Source organism: Paramisgurnus dabryanus, chromosome 9, assembly GCF_030506205.2.
Source record: "Paramisgurnus dabryanus chromosome 9, PD_genome_1.1, whole genome shotgun sequence".
NCBI classification, from domain to species: domain Eukaryota; kingdom Metazoa; phylum Chordata; class Actinopteri; order Cypriniformes; family Cobitidae; genus Paramisgurnus; species Paramisgurnus dabryanus.
Genome location: NC_133345.1, coordinates 18,710,769 through 18,728,289, shown reverse-complemented (window position 1 = coordinate 18,728,289; position 17,521 = coordinate 18,710,769). Strand labels below are relative to the sequence as shown.

Genomic DNA, 17,521 nt, shown 5'->3' with positions numbered 1-17,521 from the left:
ACAATAAAACTGAACCTTTTTTAATACAACTTTTTAGTAGTGGCCATTGCATTGTTCTCTAGTTTTGGCTACATGTTATGTTGTTGCTGGCAAAAATCTGTAGGTATCTGACAAAATGAACACAATTAATACAATCTGAGGAAAACCCAAATGTTGTAATACTGGCATTTCTAACCTCTGGTCAGGACATTGTGTCATGTTTACCAAATAATATCTGAACAAACATTGTTTCCACCCACTGAGAGGATTGGTATAAAAGCCTTGCGAAGCTCCTGTCTCAGCTGACTTTATGACTACAGTTCATCATGAACGTTTTCTTTCTGTGTCTCTGTGTGTGTTTGGCTCTTCCTCGTAGCTATGCAGCTCCAGCGTGAGTATCTGATTTTCTGCATCTGCATTGCTTGTTGGAATGCAAGACTGTAGTGTTTTTAAATGATACATGCTTATAAATTATGTTTTTAAATTGTTGTTTGCTCTTACATATACATACACTTTAGTTCGTTGTTTGCATAAACGCTATTATAAAAAAATTATGTTAGTGCACAGTAAACAGATATCCTTGAAGTCCTTTTATTGCCTTTTAGTTTAATTTTCGTCTACTCCTGTTTGCAATGTTTCAGATGAAAATCAATGACACTGATCACATATGGACTGATCAAAGTCCACATCTCTACTTTTATGCAAATGCACAAAGAGTTTATTGTTTGACCAGTAGGTTATGCATCACATAACTTATGTGTACAGAATTTAAATAGAAGAAAAGTCCAGACAATATTTATGTTAGTTTGTAAATGCTTACAGTGTGATTGGTTTACCTGTAGTCTCAAAATGTATTTTTTTTTTAATGCAGGCACCTTGATGACATGATGGCAGGTACTCATGCAAATTTAATATCACATGTTAAACATTTGTGTAATATAAATAATAATCAGGAGGTTTAGAAAAATGTTGATGTTGTAATACCTAGGCCCAGTTTCACAGACAAGTTTTATACTGTAGGTTAAGCCATGATTAAGCTTTTAACGTTTAACCTTTTGTAATATGACATTTACATTAGTGCGTTTGCATTTAACAACGTATTCCAAGTGCATACTGTAAGTGCTTAAAAATAACACACTGTCATGTTAAAGCCAGCTGACACGATATATGTTGTACCAATAACAACATATATCGTGACAGCTGGCTTTAACATGACAGTGCATTATTTTTAATTTTATTCTATTAAACAAAGGTTTGCAACCTAATTAGTTTAGTGCCACAAACTATTATAAACAAAATGCCAACTTTTTTTAAACACATATCTTGATGGATATACAGTATTATAAGTGCTCTGTTTGAGCTGACTGCACCAGCAGAAAAAATGTCAAAAAATGGCCCCAAGCTATCACTGGGGCAATTCTTCCTATAAAGGTCCTAATATGAACTCTTTAGGTGCAAACTTGTACTTTTTGAAACTGTACTGGCTCAGTGAGAACTAGGGATAATTTTTTGAACCTTTATTTCTGACAGCACAGGAGCTCAGATATGAAATTCAAAACAGATCGCTGAAATGGTTAAAATGTTATAACACTGTACTGTAGCTGCCTGCATGCGCAGAAGGCAAGCTATTATTAGAGAGATTAGCTTTTATGCACTTATGCATAACTGGTCATGTTTTATGTGTTTACAGTCTGTATAGTGTGGACTGACATTTTTTCTCAAATGCCAGTATTGACTGTTTCATCGGACACACGTGCGTTGCTGCGGTTATGTGTCTGCTCTGAACTTTACATCCGGTCTCTGTTTGTTTGATGGTCTGACAAGTGGCTAACATGAACTCTGGAACAAATTCCTCTTCTAAAATAACAATTGTGTTGGTTTCCTAAAGACAATGGGAGACGTCGATCTTGGATCACTGCTATGTGAAGGGAGGTTTGGCATTCGGTTTGTAGTTAACATTGTAGACATTATAGTACACATTTTACACAGTAACATTACCTCAGTGTGGTTTTTCTATATGCTTTAGATATGAAATATGAACTAGGGATGTGCATTTATGTCATTTTTTCATTTCGATTAATCCATAGGTCTGAAGAACGAGTACTCGATTAACTGGGGCGGGGCAATCAAAGGGGAAAATAAAAATATTTTTATTAAAAACACTCAAATAAAACTAAATTTCGAAGAAACTATGACAGAACAATGAACACATACTAGATTCCTAATTAATGAAATGTTTTTAACAGAAACCTCTAACAGGAAAAGCTGCGTGATGAAGTGAAACTAAAGGGTTAAACACAAACTGAAGCGCTTTCTATATGACGCACTCTGCATAATATAAGCCTTTATACAACATAAATGTACAACGTGCATCTATCTGCATAAAATGCAAGACTTCAAGTTTTCAAGTTATCTAAAAAATAAGAAAGTTTAAATCCCTTTGTGGATGTGCATCATAAACAGCGCACTTTTAAACACATCCAGTCAAAGCACAAGCTTCATAGCATTAAGCAGCTTTAAGTCTTTTGCTATCATTTTGGCGTTTAGCTGTGTCGTGTCGTCCTCTTACCTCAGTCAAGATGCTCGTATGGCTCTCTGGTATCTCTTGACATTTGATGTTTAAATATAAGATGATAACCCATTGAACTTTTGACGGCGCTGTACATTTTGCACCTGGCTGACTGCATTCACGGCAAACTTTTAAACCTTTTAAATGTGAGTTGTGGCCGGCTTCACAGGATCAGCGGGCTGCGGCGGGTTGCTGCGGTGCGGTCGAGTGGAATTATCTGTTTGTTTTTGAATCACGCATGGTAATGTTACTGAGGTCATACGTCGGTCTGCGTAGCTCGACACGACGTCAAACACGCATCTCCAGACCCAGTCTTTACTACCACATGTGCTTGTAACGCTAACCAGACATCCAATGCCACCATATCCACAATAAATAAATAAATAAACCCACATGATCATCGTTTTCGTGATCGATCATTGATCCCTGCTGAAAAAACCTAGCTAGTGAACACCAGCTAAACCAGCATCAGCACCAGCATTAGCACCAGCTAAACCAGCACCAAACCAGCATAAGCACCAGCTAAACCATTATTAGCACCAGCATCCCATGCTGGTCATACCAGCATATGTTGTGTTTTGGTGCTGGTATGCTGTGACCACTAGCTAAACCAGCATAGACCAGCATAATTCCCATGCTGGTCCATGCTGGTTTGATGATGTTTTTTTCAGCAGGGATGCCACGTTCGAGTACCCAAACAATCGAGTACTCGTGCCCATCCCTAATATGAAATACGTTAATCTACTTGTTGTTTATTTAGCTTGTTATCAGAAATGAACTAATCTTAAAGCACTTTGTTGTTATTGATTCTTTGCGGAGTTTACCGGAGGTTACGTTTGTTCCACGAAATCCGTTTGTTTATGTAGTTACCGCTGAAACCGACGAGGATCAAGTCCATTTTAAAAGCCAATACATGGTAACATAAACAGGGCCTTATTTAGTTACATTAAGACATTAAAGTAGTTTTTATAAACATGCCTTAGAAGAAAACATTACTGGTGTGCAACTGGAGACAAAACAATGGCATTTATGTGATATTATAAGTATTTATAATATCACATATTATATATCACGTATTTTAAGATTTGTTCTAAGATTTTTAGGGGCTGTCCACACGGAGACGGGAATCACTGTATACGTATAAATTTGTTATCGTATCGGCGTTTCATCCACACGGATCCGGCGTTTTGGGAGACAGAAGCCGCTATTTTTTGAAACCGGGTCCTAAAGTGGATAAATCTGAAACCGACACCCTTGCGGTTTCGTCTGTACAGCCAATCCGTATATTTTGTGAAGCGAAAACGTCATCACATCACGTGTCGGACTACGTGATTGTGTTCGTGCTACAGAAGCTACTAAAGCCTACTAGCTTTATTACAGCAAAATTTATTGCTTCTATGCAATTGTGGTGACAAACAAGCGATAATGGACAACACCATACGTTGGTTATGCGCATGCTCAAAGTCTTCTTCTCCGTGTATAGTGTATATCTGTGGCAGAATTACAGCGCCCCATACTGGTCCGGCATATATACTACACCGCTTTCAGTCGGTTTCAGCGGTTTCGTGTTTACGGATAATTTTTTTAGAGCAAGGAAAAAAAATTATCGGATAGGTAATGCACCGGCTTCGTGTGGACATAGCCTTAAGCTATTTGAGTTACTTTTAGCTCAGCTTTAAGTCTTGTCTGTGAAAATGGGGCCTTAAGTAGCTTTATAAATTTGACTTAGAATCATTGCTGGTGTGCATCTTGAAATAAAATAATGGCTTTGAGTCAGAGTAAGTTATTTTTAGATAAGACAGCTCAAACATGCATTTTAGCTTTAGGCTGCAAACCTTAATGTTATGTGTTACTGTTAAGTATGTCAAGTTGTAACTGTCAACTGGATGTGTAACAGCAAAGTATTTCCTTTTATTCAACCAAATTCTGAAGATGTTGTGAGTGTGTTTTATATTTATGTAATAATAATTTCTTTAAATAATGTGTTTTAAATGTATGTAATCATATTTGAACAGATGCCCCTAAGGATCATTCACATCCTAAAGGGGAGGACCACCATGATGCACAACTTGACCGCTGTAAAGGCATTGAGTTTGATGCCATCACCCCAGATGAAAAAGGAAACACTTTCTTTTTTAAAGGTCTACAAACAGTCCTCTCATTATTAACACCCACAAGAAACTTTCATATCTTATTTCATCAGGAGAATATTTTATTTGTTGTTTTTTGCTCTTTTAATGTAGGTGACCATCTCTGGAATGGTTTTTCTGGCCCAGCTGAACTCTCCAATGGCACATTCAAGGAAATGGATGAATATCATCACCTGGGTCACATTGATGCAGCTTTCCGCATGCACCATAAGGATGACCCCACTGCTCATGACCATGTCTTTTTCTTTCTGGTGCTTTTCATAAACTACATTTAATAAATCATCAAAATCCCTTTGTAGTCAGACATGCAATTTAATGCTAATAAAAGTTTTGATTTTCTATTAAGGATGACAAAGTGTTTAGCTATTACGACCACACTCTTGAGAAGGGATACCCGAAGGAAATTCAGCAGGAGTTTCCTGATATCCCCAACCACCTAGATGCTGCTGTTGAGTGTCCCAAAGGAGAATGTGTCACAGATTCAGTGTTGTTTTTCAAAGGTAAGGCATGGTTTTGCTTTTCTATTAAAGGTGACATAAGCCTCTTTCACACAGTAATACTGGTAAATTACCATGAATTTACCAGAATGAATTTACCAGTAAATACAAAAATGTGCTGTTCACACATGCAGTGCCATTCCGTCTTTTTACCAGTAAGACATCATTCACACATCAGTATCAAAATACCGGTAAATTCGTTGAGAAAGCGGAAGTACCTGTGGCGCGCGGCGAGCTCAGTGTTGTATTTGTAAACAATCCACGTCGTTCATATCCACGGTCCGTATTTTGTTGTTTTCACGTCTGTGGTAAACTCTGACAGTTGCTCATGACCAAACAACATTGCATGAGGCGACGTCAAACCGATGGCGTTTTAAACAACAGTACTTTTTGCACATTTATTAGGCTTCACATAGGGCGTGCTAAGGACATCGGCAATTCGGCAAGTAGGTGGTAAGCTGTTTTAAACAACTTTGGTGAAGAAATGTGGACGTAAACTTCAGGTGTGCTCGACTTTCCAGCAGTGTGTGTGTGGAAACGTCTGTAACAGTCTGGAGGTAAACGCGTCATCTGTTTTAAAACATTATGATTGGCCCAAAGCTGTCAGCGCGGTCTGACGTCGTCCGTTCTAAATGCCGGTAATCCTATATTTTTCGTTCACACATAGCGCTTACCGGTAAATTACTGGTAATCTTACAACCTGTCTTACTGTTAAATTGGGAGCACTGATTTACCGGAAAGGTTCTGTTCACACATGATGTGTTAACTGCAATTTACCAGTAAATTACCAGTAAAGACTGTATGTGTGAAAGGGACTATAGAATGATTGAACGGGGTATTTATTCTTGTTCTGTGATGTGACATGTAGACAAAAATTTTTTTTGGGGTCTGTAATGCCTTAGAAGCTTCCTAAAAACCTCTCTCAGATAGCTCTATTAGGGTGGGGGATTTTAAACAAGTGGTTTTGCACCTATTTGGCTCCCTCTACTGGCTTAACTTGCAATCTCATTACTGATTGGCTGACTTTGCTGCCACTCAAAAAATTTAGCCAATTATTTTAAAGTGGAGGGCCAGTTAGATGCCTGTGATGTCATAAGCATCAGTTTTTCAGATTGGGCTGTTTTAAGACATAAGACTCTATATGTAAGTGAAGGTAAGGGTTGCTGTCCCAGTGGTGATACCCGAAATGACCTATCTGAGAGGTACGACTTGAACCAGAGAAGCGCTGTGTCCGAGACACCCATAGACATGAGGTGTCAAAGTGGCAGATAGATCCAGTAAGATTAGCTCAAATGATTTGGAGGCTGCCCTTGCCTGCCTTAGGGCTTCAATGACTGAGAGCAGCACAGTCTCAGTGGAGTGACCACTTTTGAATACAGACTGATTGCTATCCAGGAGGTTATTCTGTGTGAAGAAAGAGGAGAGCTGGTTGAACACAAAGCGTTCAAGAGTCTTGGCAATGAAGGGAGGAAGAGAAACGGGTCTGTAGTTCTCTAGCATAGCAGGATTGAGTCTGGGTTTCTTCAGCAGCGGGGTTATCCAAGCCTCTTTAAATGCTATGGGGAAGGAGCCAGTGGAAAGGGATGAATTGATAATGTGCGTGAGAGCAGGGATAACTGATGGAGAGATAACCTGAAGGAGATGGGTGGGTATGGGATCTAGCGGGCAGGTAGTCGGATGGTTAGAAGCCAAGATCTTGGAAACATCCGCTTCAGATAGGAGAGAGAAGAAGGGGAGGGAACATGTCTCAGAGGTTTGAGCATGCGCAAGAAGTGGCGGCTCGGATAACTGACTGCTAATAGTTTTCTTCACAAAGAAGGAAGCAAAATCATCAGCCGTTAAGTTGGATGAAGGTGGGGGGGCAGGGGGACAAAGAAGGGTAGAGAATGTCTCGAAGAGAGTGTGAGAGTCAGGCGAGTTGTTAATCTTTGAATGGTAGTATAGGGTCTTAGCAGAGGAGACATCCGTAAAGAAGGCGGCAAGAAGAGACTGATAGAGACAGAGGTCAGAAGAATCTTTCGATCTACGCCACTTCCTCTCTGCAGCCCTGAGTGTGGAGCGATGCTCACGGAGAACCTCAGATAGCCAAGGAGCAGGTGGTGTGGCCCGGGCCAGTCCAAATGTAAGAGGGCATAATGTGTCTAAGCAGGATGTAAGAGTGGAACAAAGTGTGTCGGTGGCATTGTCTAACAATATCTAACAGAGAGAGTTGACTGGGAGCATGGAAGCGATCGCCGAGGATAAGCGGGAGGGAGAGAGTGTGCGCAGGTTGCGCCGGAATGTGGCCAATGGGGGATCGTGTGAAGTGACTGGGGGAGTTAGGTCGAGCTCAAGAATAATGAGGAAGTGATCAGATGTGTGTAGTGTGGTGACCTGGGTGTGGTAAGTGGAATAGCAGCGTGTGTAGATGAGATCTAAAAGATTACCAGACCTGTGTGTTGGTGAAGTAGCGACTCGCTAGAAGTCAGGGTGTTGAAGTCAGCTGCCTGTGGTTTCTCCAGGTGGATATTGAAGTTACCAAGTACTACTAAAGGAGTACCATCCTCTGGGAATGAAGACAAATGTACATCCAACTCCTCCAATAAGTGTCCAAGTTGACCTGGGAGGCGATAGATAACTAAGAAATTGATTTTAGTAGGGTGGATGATAGTAACAACGTGCAAATCGAAAGTGCAAAATGCAGTGGGAAGAGATCTCTGGACCTGGATCCAACCCCGCCCCCTGGATGTCCTGTTCTGCAGTGAGGCACTACTGGATTAAGGGGCAGTATAATCCTCTTCTGACATCATAAGGGGAGCCAATTTTCAGTAACCTATTTTTTTCACATGCTTGCAGAGAATGGTTTACCAAAACTAAGTTACTGGGTTGATCGAAGCACTGGGGACCCAGTTATATCACTTAAACATTGAAAAAGTCAGATTTTCATCATATGTTTCCTTTAAATGCATTACAGAGAGAGAGAGAGAGAGAAAATAATTGAAAGCAAAATTGAGTTTTAATTACAACAAACCACCATTATGGCACATCTGCTATTCACACATGCAACAGCTTTCTATCTTTTATCTGTATTGCTATTTACAACACATAATTCAACACAAAAATTCAGTTAAGATATTGGTATGGAAAATCTAATCTGTATTTTTTTCACAGCATTAAAATATAACCTCATACACAACTTTACACTGTTTGTCTTTAATATGCAATATGGAAGTTATTAGTAATCCAGGAATTTGCCAGTATTTAACCAATGTTTTACCATAAATCTTTACAGGAAATGAAGTTTATCACTTTGACATCAAGACAAAATTGACTAAGACGAAAGTGTGGAGTCATTTGCCAAACTGCACATCTGCCTTTCGATGGCTAGAGCACTATTACTGTTTCCATGGACACAGCTTCACCAGATTCCATCCGGTTTCTGGAGAGGTGACAGGAGAGTATCCTAAAGATGCTCGAAACTACTTCATGAGGTGCGGTGAAGGCTTTGGTGAGTTTTTATGTATATCTAGTAGAGTGTACCGTATCTATACTTTTATTTGTATTGTATATTTATGTACTTTATTCAGAATTAATTCTTGACTTATGCAGCTAAATTTGTTTCTTAGGTCATGGAGCTGGCACAAGAAAGATGAAATGCAGTGAGATCAAGTTGAATGCGGCCACCATAGATGATAAAGGAAGAGAATATGCATTTCAGGGTAATTAAAGTTGCCTGGGTTATTATTATTCTGTATACAGTATAACTTTCATTAGATGCCAAGTATCAACTCTTCAGAGGAACCTGTCTGTTAATCTGTTAATGCTTTTATTTGAAGCCCAAACATACTATAGACACCACAGCATCACAAGCATGATTTGTGTCACATCTCCATCTACTGGCAAAATATAGTATGTGCTTTTGTTGCCACATCCAGACAGTCCCCATCATGTCAACTTGTCTTGATAATAATGCCACTTATAAGTCAAAAGTTTTTAGCAATTGGATTTAACTACTTAGTTACTCTCCTAAAACCATCATCAATCATGTCCAAACAATATGCCATTGGTGGGCTTGGCCATGTAAAGTTGATTAATAAAACTTTTTCATTTCCTTTCATTTTTTCTGCTTCAATTTAACTTTACACATACTGTACAGGTTCAGTGTACATGCGTTTAGACGAACACCGTGATGGCAATCATCCTTTCCCTATTACCAGACAATGGAAGGAAATCTCTGGTGAAGTGGATGCAGTTTTTTCCTATGGTGATAATATGTATTTCATTCAGGTAAAGTTACACTGAGGTATTCATTGAATTATTAGAGAGACTTTAGTCTGGATTTCACAGACAGGGTCAGATTATGATCAATTCTGTGTTTTAATAAACCCCTTTAAATGAATCATTGACCTATACTGTATATATTTTTTGTCAGGGAGATCAGGTTTATATCTTCAAGTCTGCAGCCCATTACACTCTCATTGAGGGCTACCCGAAACCTCTAAAGGAAGAACTGGGCATCGACGGTCCTGTGGATGCTGCATTTGTATGTGGAGATAACACCATTGTACACATTATACAAGGTAGGTGACAATATAGTTGTCCATAATGGTTGATGTTTTACAACAATCTATTAAAAACAGGCTCTGTCATTAACTTCTTTAACTTTGTGGACCCTGTCCCCGGTCCAAAATTACTTATTATTTACTTAATATAAAATATTCCTTTAAAAAAGAAGGTTTGAAAGTCACGACCACGCGCTGCACTTTCTTTCTCCGTCCCGTTGTTTAATAATGTAATTATTAATGAACCATCTTTTTATATCTAAAAAGTTTGCTCAAAAATCACAAAGATGTTAGCAAAAAAGCAATGTGAATGTTAATTAAGCCCATTGCACGAGCAAAGCTCAAGCTGACTCTAGATATAAAAAACGCAAAACTCTAATATAAAGTCACCAGTCACTGGGACAGCAAGTAGACTTTTGAATCTAAAATAATAAGTGGATTAAGCTCTTTTAATCTGCAAGAGAGGAATTAAAAGAGGCACTTTTACTGCTTCTGCTCTATCTAAAAAAGGAAAGAAAACTACATAAACCATAACACACCGATTACATTTATAATCTCTAGACCTGCACTTTCTATCATTAATATACTATACATATTATTGTATTCAAAAGAGTTTGATAAAAGGGGTCATCTACACAAGTATTGCTTCATATGTCAGTGCAAAAACAGTAAAGTGTTTTGTGATGCTTTGACAAACGTTGTCAGCTTTGTTCATTTATGGTTGGATTTATGAAATATAATGTGAAATTAATATAAATGAATGCAGCCAGATGGAAGGCCCTGGATACGTTTCAGGAGGTGGCCAGGAAGAAGAGGAAGAAGGAGTAAAGCAAGAAGAAGTGCTAGATAGTTCAATAAGAGTTTTGGTTTAACATAAAAAATGAAATTGAATATTCCAAATTAATGTCGGCGTCTTTTGATTTTCGAATTTCATTTTTCTCTACAGTATATACCTAGTTTGGTAGGGATGGCAGGGGTCGGTGGCAATGTAGCCTAAGTATCTGGATATTTGCCTGGGTGTGAGGGCTTAGATTACCTTTCTCTTTTTTGAACATACATGTGTTTGCATCTCTGTTTGTTTAATAAAGTAGTATAAATAAAGAGTGGCGGATCCAATAATTGAGAACGCAACACAGTCCCGGGTCACAGTACAAAATACTGCGAACACGTGATACCTTCAGTAAATGAAGATCACCACAACCATAGACTGCAACACAACACAGCAACAGGCAAAGGAGAAGTGGGAAAAATCAAAGAAAATCTCAGAAATTCCTTAACAACTTAACATTGTTTGGCAAACTTTCTTGTGGCCTACTGAAAAATTTTTTTCACACTTGCTTGGCTTATCATCTTTTTACCCATTTCACATCAGAAAAATAAATGAACACAAGTTTAAGTATTTTAGTTTTTCTTTGCTGGTAGGGACGTGAAATAGGTATTAATTTTTATATAAATGGTCTTAAAAAGGTCTTAAAAAGACTTGAATTTAACTTGAAGAAACCTGTAGGAACCCTGAACCAAATCTCCAAGTCCCATGTAAACGCAGTTGTCTGCATAGTCGGTTTATTGATTTGCATGTAAACACATGAAATTTTTTTTTACAATAAGCAGATTTTTGATAGTTATCCTCTTATTCTGTGCACGTAAACATACTCATTGACCAACTAAAACCTGGTTTAAAGTCTAAATGGCGCAATATTTTTTGTTAAAGAGCACTTTAGTAATATGCGCCTATAGATGGGACAACAACGTGCATGGACATGGATGCGCAGCAGCACACAAACATTTTTAAATATGAAAAATTAAAGGATTAGAATGTAAAAGATTATTATTGACTTTTAGAATATGTGAAGAGCTGCTTCACCTGTAGCCTGATAAGCTGATTTTTTTGCTTTTAAAAAGTGCAAATATTGCATTTATTTTTAAATGTTTTTTTTTAAATGCTACCCCACGGATTTATTGTTCATGACGACTTTGTACCTGTGGATATGGTGAAATGAGAACCATTTTAAAGTAATATTTTTCAAAACACAGTGCTGTGCGAGTGCTGAAACGTTTCGGATTTCCACACATTTGTAAATTCTTTATCTCCTGTTTTTTACAAATGAAGTGTTTTTACCTTTTTCGCATATTTGTAAATGATTCTTATAAAAACCTTTATAGTGATCATGTATCATACTGTCATCTTATTCTTACTTATTTCTCCATTACTGAAATAACTTTTAAAAGAACCAAAGCCTTGGTGTTTCCCATATTAACAGTAATACATCCCAAGGTAAACTGCACTTGTTGATGATGTACTCTTCCTTTATTACAAATCTCATGTACGACTCCTTTTCTTCCTCAGGTCAAAAGATGTATGACATCGATCTTACAGCAAGCCCCAGAGCCATTACTAGAGAGATGCCCATTCCCATTCCTAAAGTTGATGCGGCCGTCTGTGATGCTCATGGGGTAAAGGTGTTCATTGGTCCAGAGTACTATGACTTTGGCAGCCCAATGGTACTAGCTGTAGCCAAGATGATCCCTAATCCTCATAAGATTTCCCCAGAAAGGTTTGGCTGTGAAGAATAAAGACTCTGAAGCTTATGGCAAGGCGACAACTCATAATGCAACTTGCAGACATTTTTACTATTCATATAATTTTGCTATGTCTTGAAATGTAATAAAATAACACATGGTCTGTTAATCCTATATTATTGAATCTTAATGGTCATACCTACTACTATGCATACTCCAATTTAAGAAAGATTAAAGATTTGTTTATTTCAAATTTTGTTGTGTTTGCCTAAAGTTCACTAAACTTCACTTTGGGTGATCTGATTAAATTTCTAGGATGAGTTTGTTAAAGCACGAAGGCCAGAAATGGTCGACTTCTTGTGGGGTTTAGAGCTTGGCTCCAAGAGACTCTTTTGTAGTTCTTGGGGTGATACATGATCCTACCACATATCGTATCGTTTACCATAGCTAGGGGGGCTGCTCTCTTGAATTTTTATAGGTGGAACTATAGAGCCATTTTTACACCCCCAGTTCTGAAGCCTATATTCAAATGTACATATTCACCACATTTAACAAGTGTGCAACGTTTCTTGACTTTTTGAGCTACTTCAGGCAGTCAAAAATGCGAATCTTTTAGTGATACTTTGCGAGACCGCCACGGACACGGCCTTTAACGAAATGTCATTGTTGTCGCTATTTATCATCACAACAGGTCTTGAGCAGTGATGGTAATAACGGCGTTATAATTAAACAACATTACTAACTAAAATCAAATAAATTATGGTGAATTATGGTTTTTGAAAACCATTGTTGTTTAAACCATGGTTATTTTGTTGTATTTTGTTGTCTAATTCATTCAACAAATTTTATATTGGGGGCATCCAAGTTATTTGAAATATTTGAACTATTTTTAAGTAACGCAATAGTTACTTTGCCTGGTAATTAGTTACTTTTTTAATGATGTAACTCAGTTACTATTTCTGAAAAGTAACTTGTAACTATAACTAATTACTTTTTTAAAGTAACGTTGCCAACACTGGTCTTGAGATTAGAAATATGATGAATATATTGTTAAATCTCTAAGAGTAGTAAGCCACAGCATAAAACATGGTATTTCCTGCTGCATCTAGGTGGCGCTATGACTTTATCTAAATATTGCTAAGTTGATGTGTTCAGGCCAGACCCTTATTAAACATGTGACATCTGAGGCTGCTAGGAGAATGTATGCTTGAATTACAACATCATCTTGTTTCATGGCGAAACATCACAATTTCACAGGCCACCACAAAAACGCCCTTCAACGAAAAGTCAAGATCTTCGTAATTTCTTCATTGCAGAGGGCTTAAGATCAGTCTGACCAGATAAGATGATGATTTGATTAAATCTCTAAGAGCAGTAAATCACAGCGTAGAACATGGCATTTCCTGCTGCCTCTAGGTGGCTCTATGACTGTAACTAAAAAATTAGCATGGCAAATGTGTTCAGGCCAAGACCCTTATCAAACATGTGAAGCATGGGGAAGATTGGATATTGTATGCCTGAGTTAGAAAACTTCTTGTTTCATGGCGAAAACGCCTAAATTTGTCAGGACGCCACGGACACACCCTCAACTGAAAAGTCAAGATCTCCGCAATTTAACATCGCAAAAGCCTTTAGATGAGATTGACTAAATATGATGATGATCTGATAAAATTTCTATGAGGAGTTCGTTAAAGTACTGTACGAAGCCTGGAAATGCCAAAATGTAAAATGTCAGATTTCCTATAGGGTTTAGAGCTTGGCTCCAAGATACTTTTTTTTGTAGGTCTTGTGGTGATAGATGATCTTACCAAAGTTCTTATTGGTACGTTTTTCATAGCGTGGGGGCTGTTCTCTTGAAATGTTGCCCTATCGAGCCATTTATAACGGCCCACTCCTGATGCATATACTACATGTAAATTTTCACCACTTCTGATGCGTGTGCCAATTTTAATGAGTTTTCAAGTATGTTTAGAGCTTCCAAAATGCAATTAATTTCGGAGAAAATACTAAACTGAGCAAAAACAATGCACCCACTCCCCACTTTGCACCCACTCCTCAAGTGGATGTGGCTTGAAAACAAAGTTTTAATGCACTACAAACAGCGAAGACACCAAATTTCTGAGGCTCCGCCCGCACCTCCTTGCAACTCCAGGTATGTCCGGGATCTGTCATCGTGCTAATATTGCTAATAGAAACTGTCAACAAACACTTCCTCATTCGATAATGCAATGCACAGCTGACTACGGCAGCTGGTTTAGTCCAAAATGTGCAGTACTTTAACAGTTAGGTCGGTTAGATCTCAGATCGTGTAGTCACCACAAATGAACCGCTCTAGAGTTCATTTGAAAGCATGGGTGTCTCTCACACACTCAACTGGGTCTGGTCAGCACTCTTATTCATAATATTTTATTCACGATTCAACCGAACTTAACAAGGCAAGTGTGAATGCACCCTAAGATGGCCATTGGCTGCTCCAGTCCATCACCTGGCATATCCTGGCGAGACAATACATAGTAATGAATAAGAGTGCTGACCAGACCCAGTTGAGTGTGTGAGAGACACCCCTGCTTATTCTGCAATTCCTGAACTGAGTGAATGTATAAACCCTGTTGTCTGAGCATAAATGAGTACACCACTGATTGTTTTGCATTTTGTAAGCTGCATGTATATGAGAAGGACAATGTTGTGTGTGACTGTGTTTATATGACATCCCTGCTTGAGAGAGAGAGAGAGAGAGAGAGAGAGAGAGAGCATTTTCTGAAGTGTATGTAAATATCTGGTTTCAACTGTATATGACACCCCTGCTCGTTGCATGTGTATGTGCAAGCGTGTAGCCAAATACCAATGTCCTCTCTGAAACATTATTGTCATGATTTTATGTCATTTTTGTGATATGCTGTCACATGTGTGTGAGATGATAAATTAGAATATCGTCAAAAAGTTCATAAACTTCAATAAATCAATTTTTACAAATTTTACAGTAAAACATCACAATCGATGATGACATTGTCGCATGGCGGGAGTGGGTGGGTGTTCCACTTTAACCCCCTGGGGTCCAAAAACGCGGCGATGCGTTTTGACGTGTTTTCTCCTTATGGCAAAATCAACTTAAAATACTCCATCATTAATAATCATACACTTACGTGTTTGAAATCATTTGAAACTGTAAAGGGTCTTCTTAAATATGTGTACATTCACAATAACAACAGATCTTTGTGTTTTTGTCAAATAAAGAAAATAAACGGTGCGCATCAAAACATTTCTGTCTCCGCCAGCTGTCAATTGAAACGGCAAATACTTGTCACACAAACATGATACACATATCCAAATAAAGCCTGAAATGTCTATTTTTAAACAAGCTAATTATAATCGAAAACAAATATTGCCTGTTTAGTTAATCTGCTTTGAAGTAAAGAGACAGTTTTCCCTGGCTGACTTCATTCCCTTTAATGCGGTCACGCCCACAGGCAGTACACGCTGTTGACATGGTAATGAAGACACGAGCAGCTCAAATATTAAAGTGCCCATCTTATGACTGCTTTTCCACAAGTTAAATAGGTGTATGAGTTCAATGAAACATGTTTCAAAAGTTGTTTGCTCGAAATAGCTTGTAGGAAAAGATTGTTACCCATCTATAGTAGCCTCTGTTTAGTGCATTTCAGATTGTGCCATTTTGAGGTGGTCATTACATATTTATGAACTGCTGCTCCTTTGGCCACGCTCCACTAATAACGTCATGTGCACGTGCTCAGTGGTATCGTGAGCAGTACAGACCATACTGTTATTATTTTTATAGATTATTAACGGTTTATGTTGCCAACAGACAAATCAAGCAAAAAAGTATCACTAATAAGTACACTACAGGAGAAGAAACTCATGACACATAATGATTCCAGATTAAATTGTGATGTAGCAGTCTCAACAATACACTAATTTTCCCTGGACAATGCATACATATTCCCGTTATAAAATATTTTCAAACGCATTATTTTCGCAAATGACACAAATTTAGGCCCGGCGGGGGATGTATATTGTTTGTGGACAGCATGCTATTGCTAGAAGCTAGCGGGAGGTCCGGACCGTATCTTGGGAAAGTGATAAGAGACTCGGGGGTACGTTAGCCTCGTCAGAAAAGCCAGGTCGGTAAGGCCCGGTCTCGGTTAGTTTGGCAAAACACTTTTTAGTTTGGCAAAGCACTATTACTTAGTTCATGTAGAATTGTAAAATAAAGCCGTTAGATTTTTTTTTACTTTTGAAAAGACGCTGCAAACTATCTAGCCTGCAAAAAATATCTATATAGCCTACTGTCTACAAACAATAATATTAACATTACTATACATTTAAAAGGTATAATTTACAGGATTAGCATCAATGTATGGTCTCTGTTTTGAGATACAGATGAATGTAGTATTTTGTGACAGAAGATGACAACATGCAAAATATAAACGTGACTTCTTACCTTTTGTGTTGATATAACGATTGCGAATTGAATCCAGTCTGTTTCAGATGTGTGAATAATCCATGAAAACCGTCTAGAATACATCCAATGACCATTTTTGTCCACAAATGCGTATTATCCATGAAATATAAATATATAGTCTTTTGTTTACATCAGATTTCGCATGAACGTCTTGTAATAGAAAATAATATCTCCTACAATCTTAGGACTATTTACGTCGTAACAAACTGTATATGAGATTACACTTTAGGTTCCAATAAACACCCGTAAAACTTTGTTTTTAAAAGTAGGCGGGAGTATAATTCATAATTCAAACGGAATGTGACGAAAAGGCTAGTTACAACTAAGCTGATTTTGAAACGGTGCAATCTGAGACTCAAGGTGGAGGACATTCAGAAACCTGTGTCTCACTCAAAACAGCATGGATGGATTTTTTTCCAAGTTTGTGTGCGTGTGGAAGCATCAGAGACACAAATAAACAATCCAAAAACCAGAAAAAAGTGAGTTTTTTATAATATGGGCACTTTAACAAACCGAAAAAATAAAGTTTGATCAGATTTCAAGACTTCACCGGATGTTTGGATGATAAACTTTACACACACACGTGAGGAAGATAGAGAAGCGTTTATCTTTAACGTTAACGTTACCTAAGAAGAAAAACAACGGAGGACGCACTGGAGGAGGATATATACTTGAAGTAAGTAACAGTTAATTTATCCTCATTTATATTTGCTATCATGTAATATGTTTATGGCTTGTGCAGTTCAGCCTACATAAGCAACCTCAGCAGACGCGCTTCGGATTGA

General features: G+C 38.1%; 1 protein-coding gene across 1 annotated transcript; it reads left to right on the top strand.

Moving 5' to 3' along the window:
- The first annotated feature begins 233 nt into the window (after nt 1-233).
- On the top strand, nt 234-12,509 carry hpxb (hemopexin b). The gene is made up of 10 exons (XM_065265061.1): nt 234-370; nt 851-873; nt 4,564-4,689; nt 4,792-4,949; nt 5,045-5,198; nt 8,467-8,682; nt 8,801-8,893; nt 9,331-9,461; nt 9,607-9,754; nt 12,084-12,509. The coding sequence occupies exons 1-10, from the start codon at nt 306-308 to the stop codon at nt 12,308-12,310; spliced, it is 1,341 nt and encodes a 446-aa protein (XP_065121133.1). The 5' UTR covers nt 234-305; the 3' UTR covers nt 12,311-12,509.
- Nucleotides 12,510-17,521: the final 5,012 nt, after the last annotated feature.

Coding starts and splice junctions, on each gene's coding strand:
- hpxb (XM_065265061.1), top strand. CDS start 306: ATGAACGTTTTCTTTCTGTGTCTCTGTGTGTGTTTGGCTCTTCCTCGT. Junction 874..4,563: donor CCTTGATGACATGATGGCAG/GTACTCATGCAA, acceptor ATATTTGAACAG/ATGCCCCTAAGGATCATTCA. Junction 9,462..9,606: donor ATAATATGTATTTCATTCAG/GTAAAGTTACAC, acceptor ATTTTTTGTCAG/GGAGATCAGGTTTATATCTT.